Here is a 19664-nt window from a genome sequence, read left to right on the forward strand (position 1 = left end):
ACTACACCCCTGGATGTGTGTTCATCTCTCTAGGGGAAGCTCTTGTCCACACCTAAGTCCTATCCATCCTTTCAGTGTGAACTCTGCACTGGCATTCCAATGCTGCTCTGTCTCCAACAGTGCTGCAGCCAATTCTGTCTGCAATCAAGAGGATTCAGTTTATTTTCTCTTGACAGTATAGCTGGCACACCAGGTCAGCATTTATGCATTGGCTAGTTATTTTGTATACTTGTATGCCATCCTCCCCAAACCATCAGGGTGTTGTACTGTCTGATATAGCCCATATTCTAGCAGAGTGCTTCCCTAACATTTTTCTCTCCACGGACCACTTGAAAACTGCTGAGGGTCTTGGCCAGCCACTTAATGATTTTTCTGCCTGTTGTAGCAATTATAATGCACTGCACTAGATGCTGTATTTTTATTTTGTGACAATTTGAATCTCATAGAATAAAATATGATTAAAATCAATATATTGATGTGCCATCTTCAATTACATATATGCTGCAAACCACTTCAGTGAAGCTCATGGATCCTTGGTGGTCCACAGACCAGGGTTCGGGAACCCATTCTAGCAAATATCAAACTCTTGTAACATAAACACATTCCCAGCAGATGCAAAACTAGCCACAGTGTTAGTGCCTAGTGCAACCCCACCCCCTTCAATTTAACAGCCATTGTTTCTGAAGTTGCAGCCTAGCTGCCAAGTTAATTGCTTCAGTAAACGTAACACTAGGTGCTTCCTAGCCGGCACTACACTGTGAAGGGCATTTTGCAAGCAGGCTGGCTTGCTACTGAGTTGATGGGCTATTTTCGACTCCTTGTGGTGTGGACAGCTTCCAGCTACCGATTTCACAAAGCTGAGCAGTTGAGTCTCTTTGACTGCTGGCAGGAACACAAAAGGATCTAAAACTCTCCCCCCCCCCCAAGCAAAGTATTGTTTTCATTCTGGCAGACCTGCTTCTTTAGCGTGATTCACACTGCAAAGAGCTTCACAGCTTTACAAGTGCAGTTCCTATTTTGCTGCCAGTGCCCACACAGGATACTGACAACACAATTTCTTCCTCTCTGCTCTTCCACTAGGCAAGGCAAAAATGGGAACCGACTGCAGAGCTGATCATGAGAGGTGCATGGCGGCCCACCGGAAACGGCCACCTACACACTTGCAAGTTCACCAGCATGCACAAGCTCCCACTTCCAACATTCACTTGTGTATGTGCTAAAAGCAGCCTGTGCTACCAGTATCACAGCAATGTTATCTATGGCGAGACCTCCCTTAGCATCCTGTATAGAGTTCTGGTTGCCTCACCTCAAAAAGGATACTGCACAGCTGGAAAGGAGTTCAGAAATGGGCTACCCAAATGATCGGGGGGGGGGGAACATTGATAAAAGTGCTCTCCTGCCCCACTTAGTTGCTAAATGTTAAGCTAACAGGCTTTGTATGCAATTGGTTATAGGTTGGTTTTCTTTTAAACCTCGACTACTGGGGCAACGGAAGCACTGTCATGTGTTAACTAACCTTCCTCTATCAGATTTCAAAACCACTTTTGTAAAATGTAGTTAGTCGGCATGTTTTATTTAACTCACTAGTATGTCAGTACACAAAAGGAGTCCTGAAACTATTAATGGGGGTGGGGGGAGAGACCATTCATTTGGCTTTTGCTCTTTATTCACAAAGCTAATGATTGCAAAACAGCTCACACAGGCTGCACCATAAGGTAAGGAAGCTGCTTTATGCTAGCGTTTATTGATCACTTTATAGTCTATTGTCTGGCTGGGGATCTCAGGCAGAAAAAAGCCGCCCTGGGTTCCTGCAGGGAGGAAGGGTGAGATATAAAGGAAATAAATAAATAAAAGGTCTTCCCCATCACACGTGGCCCTTCTAACTGGAGATGACAGGCATGCAGAAGGGCCATAGCTCAGCTATGCATGCAGAAGGTGCCCGGTTCAGTCCCTGGCATCTACAGGTAGGACTGGGGGAAACTCCCTATCTCAAATGTAGAACATACTGAGCTAGATAGACCAATGGCGTGGACTTGGCAGAAGGCAGGCTCTTATGTTCAGAGTTACTGATGACCTAACAGTTTCTGGGTTTGGGTTTTCCTCCCCTTGTATAATCTATATTTTAAACAATTGTTGTTCAATGCCTTGCAGGGTGTTTTAGATTTGGTGTGGGGGAGCCTTTCATCTTCCAGGTGCTGCTGAACTGCAGCTCCCACCATCCCCAGCAGACATGTCCAGTGGCCAGGCACCTGTAGTTCAGCAATGCCTAGAGGGCCAAAGGCTCCCTACACCTGTTTTAGATGGAAAAAGCACATTACAAATGCATTCTTTAATCTCCTCCCACGTGTTCCAGTTTTTCTAACTCAAATAACCAAGATTTACAATGCCCTGTAGGGTTTTTTTTTGTATAATCCTTTAATACAAAAAAAGTTCAAACAAAATATATATAATCAGGCATTTTATGCAATGCATACATTCTTTGTATTTGCAGGTCCAGGTAAACAGAAGGCAAAAGCAAAGAAGAAGAAGAAAAAAGTTCGCTTGTCTTTGGTAGTTTACCCAATTACCGCCCCGAAGGGTCACAGAACAGAAAAGAAATCAAGCCTGTGAGACACTCATATTTATAAGAGAAGGTGCCAGGAGTTACTACAGTAGTTGGATTTTAAAGGTTTTTTTAAAGAACCCCCAAACGGGTCCAAGACATTCACCATTCGTGTTGTGATAAAATTAAGGCCTCCTTGAAGATGGCATATTCCTGGTGAATCAACTTTCCAACTGTGCCTCGCTTCCCCTTTCTACAGGCTGTGGGCCTCAAGAAAATTCACTTCTGCTGCCTCACAAGATGAGGGAGACAGCGAGTTTTGAGAGCCCCTCCCAATGTGCACAGTACAAGGACTGCTAAGATTTGCCATTGTTTACCCATCCCTCTGTGCCTCAAATGCTGCTCTACTTTACACAGCACCGATACAGCTTGCGGCTCCAGAGAATCAATGAATGTGTGTGCGTGCTCAGGTGTATATATGTAACTCACACCCTCTCTCACACATATATCTACATACAAGCATATATACATGCTACATACATCAAAAAAGCAATCACAAAAGATATATATAGGTAATACATAGCAGCTTACATCTAATTATATACAAATTTTCACAGTTCAATTTCTTTTTTAAGAAAAAAGTCTGACACCGTCAGAAATACCTCTACAGCTTTTGTCTGTGTCTTAAAAACTCCACAGGGTCAACATTCTGGTTCTTGATTTAATAAAAAAAATAAGAAAAACGATTAAGACCTGTGAAGTGCTAAGTATGAAAGGTTTATAAAAAAAGCTCAACATTGCTTTGCGCCCATGTACCCGACAGATCTCCCCCTCCCTCCAAATTCTTCTCTAAATCCGGTAGGAAAGGAAAGCCACTATTGTGGAAGGAACTGGCAACTTCTGCACTTGGCTGGTGGGCATCACACGCCTGATTGCCATGCGGCACAAATGCTGGAGGCTGGCAACATGCTTGGGAGTGGCCCAGAAGTGCACACTTCCGTCCTGCGTCCTGTACACAAAAGCAAAGTAAAAAACACTGAAGTGTGTTGTGCTACTTGAGTGCCCCGTGGAATGTAACCCTCCCTGTGGTTTTCCCCCAAACTTGGCAACCTGACAGCTTTTGCTTACTGTAGACAAATAGATTATCTAATCAAGGAATACTGGCTGTGACTATTCTAGTTAGCTACTTCTAAATAGCAACTTGAGAGCTGTCAAACCTGATCCCTGCCAGGACTGCCTATGGCGCCCACAAAAGGTCTCAGTAAATATCTCCTAAAAAAACCCACAATGTGAGATGGGAGGGCATGCCCGCACCATTTTGGGAAGGGCCACAGCGCAGCAGCAGAGCATCTGCTTTGCATGCAGAAGGTCCCTGGTTGAATCCCTGGCAGCTCCAGGGATGGGGCCTGGGACAGACTCCTGCCTGAAATTCTGGAGAGCTGCTGCCAGTTAGTGCAGACAATACTGAGCTAGATGGGCTAAGGCTCTGATTTAGTGCAAGTCAGCTTCCTAGCTTCCATTTTGTGCTCCTGTCTTTTTTCTGCTCTTGTGTGTTTTCATATAATAATTTGAAAAATTAATAAAGAAGATGGAGATTTAAAAATAAAAAGTTGCCCTCCATGTGAAGCAAGAGACTGGGTGGGTGGCTTATGTACGTACATATTATATATAATATGTATGTACATATATATTAAAGCCTGCTTACCCAGCAGCTAAAACACTGTCGTCAGTTGAAAAGGCACAGCAAAGGCCATTGCTTAAAGGGGCAACCTGGACAGGATGGTCTTCGTCAATCCGCCAGAACCGCACCAACCTGGAGGAAGAGAACAAAGCAGGGAAGTTAACTGCTGTCAACAGCCCCTCACTCCTGGGTTAACATCTCGGTTAAACATTAAGGTTAATTCAAGCAAGAGCTGGAAGCAACAACAAAAAGGACCAATTTGTCTCTGTGATGCTCAAGATGAAGGTGCAATGAAGATGATCAAATTCATGCAGATGTCTTGTTTGGGGGGGGGGGGCTCCCAGTGAGGTCATGGCCAGCAAAGGAACAGGATGCAAGCCCAAGGCTACCTCTGCATTCACTGGGCTGAAAGGACTCAAGACTGAACTGAAGGTCCAGATCCATCAAGACTCCCCTTCCCCCTCAACTATCACCAGCTGTTCCATCAGGCTGACTCAGTAGGAGAGAAGAGGTGGGACAGAGGCTCCTCCGTCAGCTGTGCCGGAAAGACCAACTATTTGAGAACTGGAGCCTGAGTTTGCGTTCCTCCTCCTTGTGGCCTTTTTTAGCCTGTTAAAAGCCTGCAGGCAGGGAGTGTTGTTTTAGCTGATTGTCTCCAAGACACTCTGGGAGCTTTTGGCTGGGGAATGGGGTACAAATGCTCTAAATAAATAAATAGATGAAAAGCCCCCAGAGGTTTGAAGAGTGATGATTCAAGAGCAGACGCAGCACAGTTGGCGAAGGGCAAGGCTGTTAGCTGTGTACCATATGTGGAGCTGAATCGCAAGTGATGCAGGAGATCCATTACTGGCCCACCTTTATCCTTTTTTAAACTTTAAAAGAACTGTGTGGAAGGGATGTGTGATTCTTATCAGAGCTGTGGCACTGGGGAGGAGGTGTTCAACTTTTCCTACCCACCACCACCAGTTTTCTAGATCTCTTGCCAAGAGATTAGCCCTGCAGCCGGCACAAATATTACAGGCACTTGTATCATCCCTATATATGCAGGGCTAATAATCTATATATTTTTTTCCCTCCAGCAGCTGGGAGATTTAAATCTGGAAATAACAAAGGGGGGAAACTTACACATTCCCACCCCGACACAATTGCTGCAATTAAAGTCGAAGCCTTCTGCAGTTGGCTTAAAGGGGGGAAAATGCAGTGGGGACCCAGCCAGAGCTCCCTTCCAGGATGTGGTGGCTAGTGGCCACTGGGACTCGTAGGGCGGAAGGCAGGGAGGCCATCAGCAGGTGGAGCTGCAGCCAATAAAACGGGGAGCCAAGTAATCCTCATCCTGTCCCCGTCCTCCTCCCTGCTGAGTTCTACAAGGGCAACACTAGGGAGAGGAGGAACCGGAGAAGGAATGCCAACCCCTGGGCAGGTTGCTGTATATAAGGCTGGCAGCCTGGTTAGAAGCAGACATTCGCCCTCACAGACCAGCCTCCATCATCCCTCCAGGCATTTCTTTCTGTTCCCTCAAGACCCCACCGATTTTGGCGGCAGTGGGACGGGGTGGTCGTGTGCATACGTGTGAAATAAAGTGGGCATCATCCCCTCCTCAGGCATCAGACTGACAACTTGATAAGCAGGGTGAGGACAAGGACCCTCCCTGCTTGCAGTTGCCATGAGCGAAGGTAGAACACAGTTGATCAGTATGGATCAAGCGAGGAGGAGGGGACTCTGTGCCAGAACCATGCCCACTGCTGGCAAACAGGCCCCGCCCCCTGGGAGGATTGGCTGAGGGCGAATGCTCCAAGCGCTCAAGTTCCAAAAGCACAAGTTCCTCTCTCTGATGTGCAAGCGTGTTTTTTGGGGGGGGGGGATTACTCCATGAAGCCCCCCTGCCCACCCGCTCCACACTCATCTGGCAGCAGCCATTATCCCAGGCTGCCTCAACAGGAGGGATGAGACGCAGGGCTCATTCCATCAACTCAGCTGAAAGACCAGCCCCATCAGGTACCTTCTGCTCCTGAACTGTTTCTCTGCTCACTGGTCATTACTATAAGAAGGACTATTTAAGAAGTGGTGCCTAAGTCTGCTTCCCCCCCCCCCTTCCATCGTTTTTTTTTTAGATTGTTAAGCCTGTGGGCAGGGACTGTTTTGTTTTAATTGACTGTATATAAGCCACTCTGGGAGCCTTTTTGGCTAAAGAACAGGGCACAAATACTCCAAGTAAACGCTTGCAAGGTTGTTTTTTTTTTAATGCAAGCAGCCCCTCAACACAGTCTGAAACAATGCAGACCACTCTGTTATCTCTGTGTTCTGCCATCTCATTCTGCCGTGTGCCAGAACAAGCCTGTCTCTCCCTATTGTTTAAGGTAAACCAGATCGAAGGTCTACACCAGGTGTGGGAAAGCTTTGGCCCTCCAGATGTTGCTGAACTACAATTCCCATCACCCCCAGCAAGCATGGCCAATGGCCAGTGAAGATGGGAGTGATCGTTCAGCAACATCTGGCAGGCCAGCCAAAGGTTCCTTACACCTGGTCTAAATCCCCCCCTTTAAAGGGACAGGTCTTCAGGAACGTCTTGGTAAACTTCTAGAAGGAAGCTGTTTGCGCAAGTGAGCTCTCCCCTGTCTTGTGCAAGGCACAAAGGCGACACTTCTTGCAAGTTCCACTGCTGGAATGTCACAAGGTCCGCTGTCAGGCTGCACGCCTCCAGTTGCATAATGGCCATTGACATAAGTCTGATTTAACTCGCCAGGGAACTGGGTGATGTTGGGACACTCTGCTCAATTAACTTCAAAGTCCTGACTATTGCTTTTGCTCCAGTTTCTAGTTGCAGGCTTTTAGCGGCTCACCAGACAATCAGGCCAGGGCTCCAATGGCTCTTAGGAACAGGATTTGTCTGCCCATCTGTTAGTACATATGCCAGTCTTCTCCAACCTTGTGACTGCCAGATGTTCATCAGCAAGGCACCAGGTTGGTGAAGGCTGATGTACCTCTTCAGGATATAAAAAGAGCCCTGTTGGTTCAGGCCAGTGGCCCATCTAGTCCAGCATCCTGTTCTCAGTGGCTAGCCAGATGGCCCAATGGGAAGCCTGCAAGCAGGGCCTGCGCCCAAGAGGAGTCTCCCTTACTTGTGAATCCCAGCAGTTAGTATTCATGCTCCCATGAGTGGAGGCAGAACACAGCCATTAGGGTCAGTAGCTGTTGATAGCCATATCCTCCGTTAATTTATCTAATCTTCTCTGTTCAAGTCATCCACCTTGTGACAGATATAGCTCAATACAGACTGTACAAACTCAACAAGCCATGAGCTGAACATTCTCTTATTGGAGGTTTATTACAGACCAGACACTGATTTCAAACAGCTAGATGACTGCCTCTTCGTTTGGCGATGTGTTGCGTTGTCCACAAATCTCGACTGGCCTTGGTGGCAGATTCATAGAATCATAGAGCTGGAAGGGGCCGATAAGGCCATCAAGTCCAGCCCCCTGCCCAATGCAGGAATCCAAATCAAAGCATTCCCGACAGATGGCTGTCCAGCTGCCTCTTGAAGGCCTCCAGTGTAGGAGAACCCACTACCTCTCTAGGTAATTGGTTCCACTGTCGTATGGATTCTTCCTGACCCCACACTGAATTACAGCACAAAGGTCAAGGACAATCCACCGCTCCATGAACAGAGGCAAAACAAGCTCCACTCCTCTGTTTTGGCAATAAAGCCGTTGCACTTCCAAGGCAGTCAGAACCTGTGTAATGCCTAAAGCAGCTCTCTGGGATTGCTCTCACATTCTTAGTTCTATGAGACACAGGAGCTTACCTACTTGAGTTCTATATGATTTTTTTTTTTTAAACTGTTAAAATCCCCCACCAACAGCTTTTTAATTTTAGTTTGAACTTTAGTCTTCTCCCCTGTTGAAGACAAGTTACACTTTCTATTTTATTCTGTGGCTCATTTGATTTTATTTCATTCAATTACATTTTTAAAACTTGTGTGCTTGTAGGGTGCTTTCCGGGTCTTTGGCTTGAATAAACGAACAAATCTGGCCAACCTTATCTTTCAGCAATAACTACAAGAATCCAGCCAAGCTTTGCTGCACTTACTTGTCATCAGCCAGAGTTGCAATATGTAGCCCGTCATGGCTAAAAGATACAGATCTGACCCAGCGGTCATTTGCTCCCCCAGCAAATATTGGAGTTGGAGCAGGAAACAGATGCCTGAGGACAAAATGAAATCTTCAGTTCGAGGACATTTGCTTCTCATTTAATCATTAACTACAAGAAAACCAATGATAGCTTAACAGAGCTTAAAGCAGCGTACATACCATACATGGGTGGGTGAGCAGGGAGGAGTTAGTCTCTCCCAGCTGTGCCCACCAGGGTATCTGGTTCAGCATCAGGGTAGATCTGAGGGTCGGGGAGGGGGTGTGGCTGTGGTCTATAGGAGTTCCATCTCCCTCTCCAGGCACCCTGTCCATGTGGTCACTGGTCTGGAGTGTTTGCATTTTATGTTGGGCCAACGAGATAGATTGGGGATTCTGTTGGTGTACCGTCCACCCAGCTGCCCAACGGACTCCCTAACTGAGCTGATGGAGGTGGTCTCGGATGTACTGCTGAGATCCCCCAGACTGTTGGTGCTGGGGGATGTCAACATTCATGCCGAGGCTGCCTTATCTGGGGCAGCTCAGGACTTCATGGTCTCCATGACAACCATGGGGCTGTCACAATATGCTGTTGGCCCAACACATATAGCAGGACATACTCTAGATTTAATTTTTGCCACTGGACAGGGAGATGGTGATCTGAATATAGGGAATTTTACGTCAGTCCCTTTGTCATGGACAGATCACCACTTCCTGAGGTTTAGACTTACAGCGACTTTTCCCCTCTGCAAGGGTGGGGGATCCATTAAGATGGTCCGCCCCCAGAGACTAATGATTCCTGAGGATTTTCAGAGGGCTCTGGGGAGTTTTCCGGCTGATAAGGTTGGCGCTCCTGTCGAAGCCCTGGTGGAACTGTGGAACGCAGAAATGACCTGGGCAGTTGACATGATCGCCCCTGTGCGCCCTCTCCTGTGTAGAGTTCATGCAGCTCCATGGTATACTTTGGAGCTGAGAGCGATGAAACAGCATAGGAGACGGCTTGAGTGCAGATGGAGGCGAACTCCTGATGGATGCAATCATGCACCGGTAAGTGCCTATACTAAGTTGTATTTAGGGGCAGTGAGGGCAGCAAAAAAGCAATATTTTGCTGCCACTATTAAATCATCTATCTGCCGCCCAGCGGAGCTTTTTAAAATTGTCTAAGGGCTTCTGCATTCTGGCCCTACGGACATGGTGGAGTCATCTCAGGCACACTGCAATGAATTTGCTAGGCACTTCCAGGACAAAATCTCTTGCATCCGCCAGGACTTGGACTCCAATGTTATAGCAGTTGAATCGAATGAGGAGTCCAGAGCACAGTCTTGTCCCAATTCCTGGGATGAGTTTCAGTTGGTACAGCTTGAGGATGTTGACAAGGTGCTTGGACTGGTGCGTGCAACCACTTCTAGGTTGGATCCTTGTCCTTCTTGGCTAATTAAAGCTAGCAGGACCGGAACAGCTGGCTGGGCCAGGGAAGTGATTAATGCCTCATTGCGAGAGGGAGTGGTCCCTGGCCACCTGAAAGAGGCGGCAGTAAGACCACTTCTGAAGAAACCATCCCTGGACCCAGAAAATTTTAACAATTATAGGCCGGTAGTTAATGTCCCATTCTTGGGTAAGGTCCTGGAACGAGTGGTTGCCAGCCAGCTCCAGACACTCTTGGATGAAACTGATTATCTGGATCCATTCCAGTCGAGCTTTAGACCCGGTTTTGGCACGGAGACAGCCTTGGTCGCCCTGTACGATGACCTTTGTCGGGAGACAGACAGGGGGAGTGTGACCCTGCTGATCCTCCTTGACCTCTCAGCGGCTTTCGATACCATCGACCATGGTATCCTTCTGGGCCGACTCACTGACCTAGGAGTAGGCGGTACTGCTTGGCAGTGGTTCCGCTCCTACTTGGCAGGCCGTCTCCAGAGGGTAGTGCTTGGGGAGCATTGCTCGGCACCCTGGGACCTCCAGGATGGAGTCCCGCAGGGGTCAGTTCTGTCCCCCATGCTCTTTAATATCTCTATGAAGCCGCTGGGTGCGGTCATCAGGAGCTTTGGAGTGCATTGCCATCAGTATGCTGATGACACGCAGCTCTATTTCTCCTTTTCATCTTTTTCTGTCGACGTGCTGAACCGATGCCTGGCTGCGACACTGGACTGGATGAGAGCTAACAAACAGGCTTAATCCAGACAAGACTGAGATGCTGCTGGTGGGTGGTGGATGTTCGACCTGTTCTGGATGGGGTTGCACTCCCCCTGAAAGAGCAGGTCCGTAGCCTGGGAGTCCTTTTAGAACCATCCCTATCACTTGAGGCTCAGGTAGCCTCGGTGGCACGGAGTGCTTTTTACCAACTTCGGCTGGTGGCTCAGCTATGCCCCTATCTGGACAGAGAGAACCTCGCTTCAGTAGTTCATGCCCTGGTAACCTCTAAATTAGATTACTGCAATGCGCTCTACGTGGGGCTGCCTTTGAAGACGGTTCAGAAACTGCAGCTTGTGCAGAATGCAGCGGCCAGACTGTTAACAGGGACCAGACAGTCTGAACATATAACACCGGTTCTGGTCCGCTTGCATTGGCTGCCTATATGTTTCCGGGCCCGGTTCAAAGTGCTGGTTCTAACCTACAAAGCCTTACACGGCACAGAACCACAATACCTGATGGAACGCCTCCCCCGATATGAACCTACCCGTACACTACGCTCAACATCGAAGACCCTCCTCCGAGTGCCTACTCATAGGGAAGCTCGGAGGGTGGCAACAAGAAAAAGGGCTTTTTCAGTGGTGGCCCCCGATTTATGGAACAATCTCCCTGAGGAGATACGCCTGGCACCAACACTGCTATCTTTCCGGCGCCAGGTTAAAACTTTCCTCTTCGCCCAGGCATTTTAATATGTTTTTGCATGTGTTTGGAACTGTTTTACCTTTTTAAAAATTTTAAACTTTTTAACGCGTTTTAAATTGTTAATATGTGTTTATTGTATTTTGATGTTGGTCTTGTGGACCGCCCAGAGAGCTTCGGCTATGGGGCAGTATATAAGTTTAATAAATAATAATAATAAATAATTCAAGGCCCATGTCTCCGTCCCAGCAGAATCATAGAATAGCAGAGTTGGAAGGGGCCTATAAAGTCATCAAGTCCAACCCCCTGCTCAATGCTGGAATGCAAATTTAAGCATCCCCGACAGGTGACTCTTGAATGCCTCCACTGTTGGAGAGCCCAACACCTTCCTAAGTCGCTGGTTTCATTGTCGAACCACTCTAATAGTTGGGAAGTTTCTGCTGATGCTCAGCCGAAAGCTGGCTGAACATCCTGTTAAGGATGCTGGGAACTACAGCTCTGTGAGGAGTAAACTACCGTTCCCAGGATTCGGGGGGGAGGGGAGAGACAAGCCACAAGCTTTAAATGTATGTTGTGTACGCAGCCTTCAAAGACAGGAAGCTGTGTTGCAACACCACCAGGTCCCACTAGTGCAAATCATTAGAAGACACATTTGACACGGCATGGCTACTCCTTCGTTGTCAAAAGCCAATGTTTACATTAGGTATTTATTTTTGTATCTATATCTGTTATAGAGGCCTCATCCAAAATTCTCTCGAGATGATCATAAAATCAAACGAATTAAAACCTCCAAACAAATACTGCCAGCAACAAAGGTAAACCTAATTGTCTCACCCGCTTTTATACCCTGTTGACCACTGTGTTCTGCAGGTGAGGGCCTCTTACAGATACCATCTTATCAGGAGGTCTGTTCCACACAACATAGGAAACAGACCTTTAGTGTAGTGGCACCTCCCTTTTGGAGTTCCCTCCCGTTAAATATTAGACAGGCACCATCTCTGTTGTTTTTTTGGTGCCTACTGAAGACCTTCCTCTTTCAACAAGCCTTTTAAGTAGAGACCTTTATCTTACGCTGCATCTGTATTGGAATTAATATTTTTTTCACTGTTTTATCGTTTCTTGTTTGCCACCCTGGGCTCCTTTGGAAGGGCGGGATATAAATTTAACAAACATACACTGAATGCCGGGCTGCAACTTGCAGGCTCCCTGCAGAGTTGCACAAGACCAGCTCTAACAGCCAGACTCCTTGGGAAGACTTACTATCACTGCCTCAGCCTAGCATTACCTCTTTGCTGCTGCCGGGGTCTCTCTGGAGGAGAGAGACAAGGGAACCAGCCGCAAAAACCCATCTAGCTTGATGAGGAAACCCTGCCCCAGAGACAGGACTGCAACAACTGTGCTAGTAGCAAAGAGTTGGCTCCGCTTTCTCTCTCTCCCCTCCCTGCTTTATTGTAATCTTGCCTTTTATTATTACCTATTAATGGATTGTATTATTTTATTGTGACCTTGCATTTAGACTACACGACCAAGTTTTTATTTGAATTTGATGGCACATTTCTGCAACTATTCTCATAAGAGCATAAGAAGAGCGTGCTGGATCAGGCCAGTGGCCCATCTAGTCCAGCAGCCTGTTTTCACGGTTTCACCGTGGCCAGCCAGCTGCCTATGGGAAGCCCACAAGCAGGACCCGAGCACAACAGCACTCTCCCCTCTGGCAGTTTCCAGCAAGTAGAATTCAGAAGTACAGCCAAGCAGAGCTACTAGCCTCCATAAAATTGTGATGCTGCATTTTGATATTTGATGCTGTGCCTTGGGGCACAGTCCGCCATGGAAGAGCAGCACAAAAACAATCTTCAGCAAACTGATAAGGAGTGGCTGCATTTACACACAATGTTAAGACATGGTTATTCTAACCATGGTTCGTTGAACAAACCAGAATCAATCTCACAGATGAGGAAAGTAACCAGAGCTTGTTTTGCCTAGCATTGGTATTGGTTTCTAATCACTCTGGCCTCATGCCTCTGGGTGGAGCACCAAAACCAACCAGAATTAAGGCAGAATAGTGGGTTTAGATGACAAGAAAAAGCACAGGTAACAAAAGCAGAGATTCGTAACTCAACTTCAAGCCATACAGCTGTATCCAACTAATTTCTATTCACAGTAGGAGAGTAGACCAACTGAAATTAACGGACCTAAGATGGTCATATCCTTTAATTTCAATGGGTTGCACCCAACAAAGTTTTACACAGTGTAGACCCACTGAAATTAATGGACCCCAAGTTAATCGTGCTATTTTATTTTCTATGGGTCAACTAGGAGTAGGGTTAACATTGGCTACAACCCACAGGGTCTACTCTGAGTAGATCAATGCTGGATGCAGCCCAAAGCTCTGTACTCTAGTTTGTGGTCACAAACAACCCATAGGTGGGTCTGAATATACAAACAAACCATAGTTACACTGAACAAACTATGGCTTGTACATGTATATTCAACTTTACACATCCTGGTGCCCTCCAGATGTAGCTGAACTACGACTCCCACTGGTCCTGACTATTGGCCACTCTGGTTGAGGCTGATGGGAATTATAGTCCAAAACATCAAGAGGGCCCCAGTTGGGGAAAGGATGACCTACAATGACAGCAGTGGACTTTAGGGCCTCAAGCAGGAGAGTCTTTCTTTTTCTCCAAGGAGCTCGAGGTGATGCACATCACTCTCCCCCCCCTCTGTTTTATCCTCACAACAATCCTGTAAGGTAGGTTAGGTTGAGAGGCAGTGACTGGCCCAAGGTCACATCCAGTGAGCTTCACGGCTGAGTGGGGATTTGAACCCTGGTCCCTCAGGTCACAGTCCAACGCACTAACCCCTTCGCCACCCTGGCTCTCCCGTGTGCTCACTCTATCCCACTTGCTTACCCAAATTCCATCAGGATCACTCCAATATGCGGGTCCCAGACATAAAGGCGAGTGTCATGGGATGCCGTAGCCAGTAAAGCTCCATCAGGAGAAAACTCACAGGCTACCACATCGTTATGGTGCCCTTCCAGTTTCCGGATGAGACAATACTTGTCCATATCCCAAAGCAACACCTGCAATTAAAACAAGCTGATGTTACAGTGCAGCTCAGGCACAGACGAAGCATTTTAAACACAGCCCCACCCTACTCCCCAACCCCCACCCTGTTTCCTACTAAGTTTTACTTAGGTTTACAACTAAAGCCAAGCATTAAGAATTACTAAAATTAAGAAAGATGCTCAGTGTCACACTCAGAATTATTTAAATTAAAGTAAAGCATACATGCATATTAAGTGTTACATATAAAATAAGCCAAAAATAAAAAAGATAACATTAAATGGAATTTTTTTTAACAGTGGAGTTTTTATCTGAACCCCATGTATTACTTTAACTATTTTAACTAACAATATATACATATATCTATATCTATATAGAAACAGTAATAGGGTTAAGTACTAACATCCCCTTTTTTTCCAATTAACTACCAAAAATTTAAGAAATATACAGACAGAAAAAAAATGTAAGGTTAACATATGGTTACTCCCGTGGAATCCCCTGTGAGTTTAAGACCACTTGTTTACAATAGGGTTGGATCGCCAACGTCAGCCTAGGAAGAGAAACAGATACCGCAAGCAAAACAGGAATTGTCATAGCCAAATGACATGACTTTGGCAAAAAACAGAAATTAAACCAAGTATACTCAAAGATTACACATTTTAAGCTTTAACTTAAAAAACGAAAATAAAAATAAAAATAAAGCATTGCTATTTGCCAGGATTTTTTTTTTAAAGTAAAGGCCTCGATAAATTAGCACTTTAACACATACAGGCACAGCTGAGCGCAATTCACATGCACCTGTGCATTTGATAATACTGCAGTCAGTTTAAAAACATGTAAGGGAGAACTTAAGATGCATTACAGTGTTCAGTCTCGAACTATCAACAAGCTAGCAAAGGTTTATGGATACAAAACAATGTTGGCAATTAATTTTTAGTTTTATGGCATAGAATACTTTTTAAAAATATATACATATCTATGTTATTGAGCCACCCCAAACCATAGGAACAGACAGAGGGATATTAAATATAAAACTGCAGATGGTATTTGCAAAACAACTTAGGTTTCAACTAGAGAAATGAGTTATTAATGCCTCCTTTACTGTAATGAAACTTTGTTAAAAGTCAGTTACAGTAAGCTATGACAACTGGGTCAGCTTATTTAAGGACTCCAGAATTCCATAGGAATTGAAAATAGCCATTATTAAAATTTAAAAGGAGCCAGTGGCTCTCTTACCAACGTGAAAATAAAAAAAGGAAAAGACAGGGGGGGAAAGCAGAAAGTGGACATCGACCAGCACCTGCGTACGTACAGGACACCCTGCAGCCGAATGCAAGGGGTTACTTCGTCCTATGGTAAAGTTCGCCTCCAGCCTGGTAGCCAGAGATGCCAATCTTTCTGCCCAGCTAACACCATTGTGCGCTTGTCTGAGTGGTGTCAGCTTACCCTCAATCACACCAATTTTGCTGCCACCACCTGTGACAGGGAAAGCAAGAAGCTTATGGAAAACACACAGCCTAAAAGATCAATGCATACATCCATATCTGTTCTATTTAAAAGGGTTTTACTGATATTCTCTCTTATCTAAGCATGTTTTTTTTTAAAAAAAAACTTTACAATATGCTTTTCTTTTTTTCTCAAATAACACTATCTCAACTACCTTCAATTTGCTAAACTTTAACGCCTGGATTTTACTAGACCAGAGGATGGGCAACTTGTTCAACACTGAAGGCAATCTCAGAAAATATGGTTTATGAAGAGATGCAGTGCCGGGATGTATTGACCACAACCATTTCTGTGGCATGTTCATTCATGAACGTAACACTTGTAAGATTAGAGTTAGCGGCTGTAGAATTTATTCCACAATATTGATTTTGTAATTGCAGCTCTCAACTGTAAACATAATAAAAAAGCATGAGTCACCCTCTGAAAGACTTATATTTTCTAGCCACTCACGAGGTCTAGAAACTTAACTCCTAAAATGGAATTTAGGATTCCAGATTCTAACAAAACTCTAGTCCTCAGAGACATGCCTCAGTAGATACAAATTGCCCATCCTTGAACTAGTCCTATCTGAAGTTTACTAACATCAATTATACAGAAGATAAGCAACTCAATCCCAGGTATGTTTATTCAAAAGTAATTCCCACAGATTTTAATGCTTATTTACTCGCTCTCAAATAAGCATGTCTGGGACTGATGCGTTAGACTAGCTTGATCACTTACTACTGCTTTGCGCTTTATACCAGGCACAGAAACCTGTGGTTGTCCAGATATTGCTGGGACTCCCAACCACAGCAGCCCTGGCCAAGACGACCAACAGTCAGGAGTGCTGGGAACTGTGGCCCCAAAACATCAGGAGGGCCACAGGTTCCTCATCCCTGCTTCATACTACAAAGTAGCTCACTTGTGTCCTTTAACGGCGCTGCATTTACATTTTGTGAGCAGAGCCGTACAATACAGTTTGATACAAAACCGACAAGATGCTGCCCATCTTTCCAAAGCACTGAGTACAAGGGCTGTTTGCCAAATACTGACTGACAAAGAATATTTTACTGTTAACTATGGCAGCCCAGACTTTGGAAATTCATTTTTCCAATGAGCATGAACAGAACATCAAAAGTCATGAGCCACAAAGTATTACTATAATATCTAACTATTCCTTTCTTAAACAGTATGCTCTTTTAAAGAGTCACGGAACAGATGGAGATATGCACAACCACTTTTGCAAGAAGATTCCTCAATTTTCTTAAAAGACTAAAAGCAATACACATTCAGCTCAATAAATGAGAACCGACCAACAGCCTGTGGCCAATTTATTATAAATGCTTTTGTCATGCAATTCCTTGGATCATCATCATCATCATCATACATCATGACACCGAGCACAAGCTGGCTTTATTTTAAGATTCCAAATGATTATTTGCTCACAAAAACAGGCCAAAGAACATGAAACTTTGATACCTACTGTTTTACTGGCGCCCACAGAGCAGAGAATGGAAGAATCTGGAGAGAAAGCACAGCTATATACCCAGTTTGGGTGCCCTCTTAATACTTTCATCATATTTCCTGGGAAATGGGAGGGGGGGAAATAAATATAGTTTAGCATCAACCATTCTTTTAAAGCCCTGCTTAAATATCAGAGATGCACAAGCCCATTGAAGGCAATGTCATAGTTTTGGTGCTATCACCACCAGCCAAAATTATCTTATTTATTAGAGTGTTTATAAGCCTCACTTTCATAAAAGTCCATCAGGGCAGCTTACAACATACAAAACATTAACATTAAAAAACAATAAAAGCATCATTAACAACACTGTTATCTTTTCGGTGCCAGGTCAAGACTTTTCTCTTCTCCCAGGCATTTTTAACAGCATTTGAATAGTATGTTTTTAACTTGCCTATAGGCTTTTATGGGTTTTAATTTGTATACTTGTTTTTATTGTTTTTAATTGTTATAAACCGCCCAGAGAGCTTTGGCTATGAGTTGGTATAGAAATGCAATAAATAAATAAAATCATTAAAAACAGTAATAAAAGCACCAACAAATACTGCATTGATTAGAAGAAAAAAAACTTCATGTTAAAAGGCCTGTCTAAAAAGTTCCATTTTCAAAACACTTCTGAAAGAAAGGGATGGTTCCTGCTGAACATCTATTGGCAGGGAGTTCCACAGGGCAGGGCTTGTCACACTAAAAGCCTGGTCCAGGTGGAGGCCAACCAAACCTCGGGGGTGTGGGGAACCACCAAAAGTGCCCCATCAGTGATCAATTTATTTATTTATTTATTATACTTGTATACCACCCCATAGCTGAAGCTCTCTGGGCGGTTTACGGTAACTAAAAACAAATACAATTTAAAATACATCTTTTTAAAAAACAATTTAAAACACAATTTAAAAATTTAAAACAATATAAAACACATGCTAAAATGCCTGGGAGAAAGATGGAACATAGGGAGTCAGGCGATCCTTAAGGTTCTTTGGCCCAAATTGTTTGGCACTCCAAATGGACCCCAAGGTAGATCTAAGCATACAGGCAGGACTGAATGCATGAAGGAGTTCCTTTGGATAACCCTTTAAAGCCTTAAACGGTTCAAGCTTGACTGCAGGTTAAGAACATGATTTCTGTGTGCTGCACTCATGCATTTGCTGGTACCCTTCCAAGTCTTAATGTAATATTTATTTACTTATAAAAATAGTTCTATACCACCCTCTCGCAAAACAGCAGGGCAGTGTAGTGTACAGCAACATACAGATTTAAAAGCAATACAACACCATCATTAAAATGACTGGCTATTCAAGAGACATTTTATATAGCTGCACAGGCCTGTTGGCATAAACACAAGTCTTCAAAAGATGCCTGAGGTTTGTTAAACCATAGTTTCCTATTCCATCCAAACTGGGAAACTGTATTTCAACTCTTGACTACAGTTCTGGTTTGCAAATAAGGATCGAACTGCTGTTTGCAATCCTGGCTTGTAGTTGATAGCTTAAACCAGCAATGGAAACAGTATCTGTACATATATATGTATATTCACACACACACACCTATGTATCGCTAATGAGCGTGCATGTTTTTGCAAGGACAATTTTGAAAGACATGCAGATATCATAGACAAGCTGAGCCATCTGAAACATCTCCGCAAATGCCGATTGAACTTAAGAACGTCAGAAGAGCCCTGCTGGATCAGACCAGTGGCCCATCTAGTCCAGCATCCTGTTCTCACAGTGGCCACCCAGACGCTTATGGGAAGCCCACAAGTAGGAACTAAGGGCAACAGCACTCACCCTATTGAGAATAAAAAGAACTATCTCCGAATGTCAAATACCCAGTAAATCTACTCATGTGCTTTCCACTGCTACAAAGCAGTAAGAAGAAAAGGATCTCCCTGCTGTTTTGTTATTCTATGTAAAACATTCCCAGTAACATACCATCATCTTTTAAGTCCCACACTCTCAGTGTTTTGTCTCTTGAGGCAGACACTAGTATCAAGCTGCCATCAGGGGCAAAAGTTAAGTCTCTGACAACTTCCGTATGGTCCATTAAGTTAAGGAGGAGCTTTCCTGTTGGAAGAAGACATTTTAAAATTAAATCCTGCAAGACAGGAACAGAGAGCTCTTTCCATAAGCACAACAATTCAACCCTCCTACAACTCTGGGGTGGAGGAAATGAGATTTGATAAGTGTTGTCATTTTTCCTCCTGCATCAAACACTTTAAGTATTTAATATTGTTAAAAACAATTAAAACTGTTGAAATTAAACTGGTAAATCTCATGCCATGGGGCCTAAGCCCTATCACAGCCCCAACCAAAATGCCATATAACAGCGTTTACTTTGCAAGTAAAAAAAGGTGAAGGTGTCCCCGCACTTATAGTGCGAGTCGTTTCCGACTCTTAGGGTGACTTCTTGTGACGTTTAC

At 44.7% G+C, this 19664-nt stretch overlaps 1 protein-coding gene across 2 annotated transcripts in view; it reads right to left on the reverse strand.

Annotated features, from left to right (window-relative positions):
* Positions 1 to 2391: 2391 nt before the first annotated feature.
* Positions 2392 to 19664, reverse strand: part of WSB1 (WD repeat and SOCS box containing 1) — a 28590-nt gene continuing 11317 nt past the window's right edge. For both annotated transcript variants that reach the window (XM_061604656.1, XM_061604654.1), the window contains exons 4-9: positions 19177 to 19308; positions 17213 to 17313; positions 14089 to 14261; positions 8310 to 8423; positions 4248 to 4355; positions 2392 to 3551 (exon numbers count right to left, since the gene is read on the reverse strand). In XM_061604656.1, coding sequence (XP_061460640.1) covers positions 3392 to 3551; positions 4248 to 4355; positions 8310 to 8423; positions 14089 to 14261; positions 17213 to 17313; positions 19177 to 19308 — 788 coding nt within the window. In that variant the 3' untranslated portion in view covers positions 2392 to 3391. The remainder of the gene's footprint in view (positions 3552 to 4247; positions 4356 to 8309; positions 8424 to 14088; positions 14262 to 17212; positions 17314 to 19176; positions 19309 to 19664) is intronic.

This window comes from Rhineura floridana, chromosome 21, assembly GCF_030035675.1.
Source record: "Rhineura floridana isolate rRhiFlo1 chromosome 21, rRhiFlo1.hap2, whole genome shotgun sequence".
NCBI classification, from domain to species: Eukaryota; Metazoa; Chordata; class Lepidosauria; order Squamata; family Rhineuridae; genus Rhineura; species Rhineura floridana.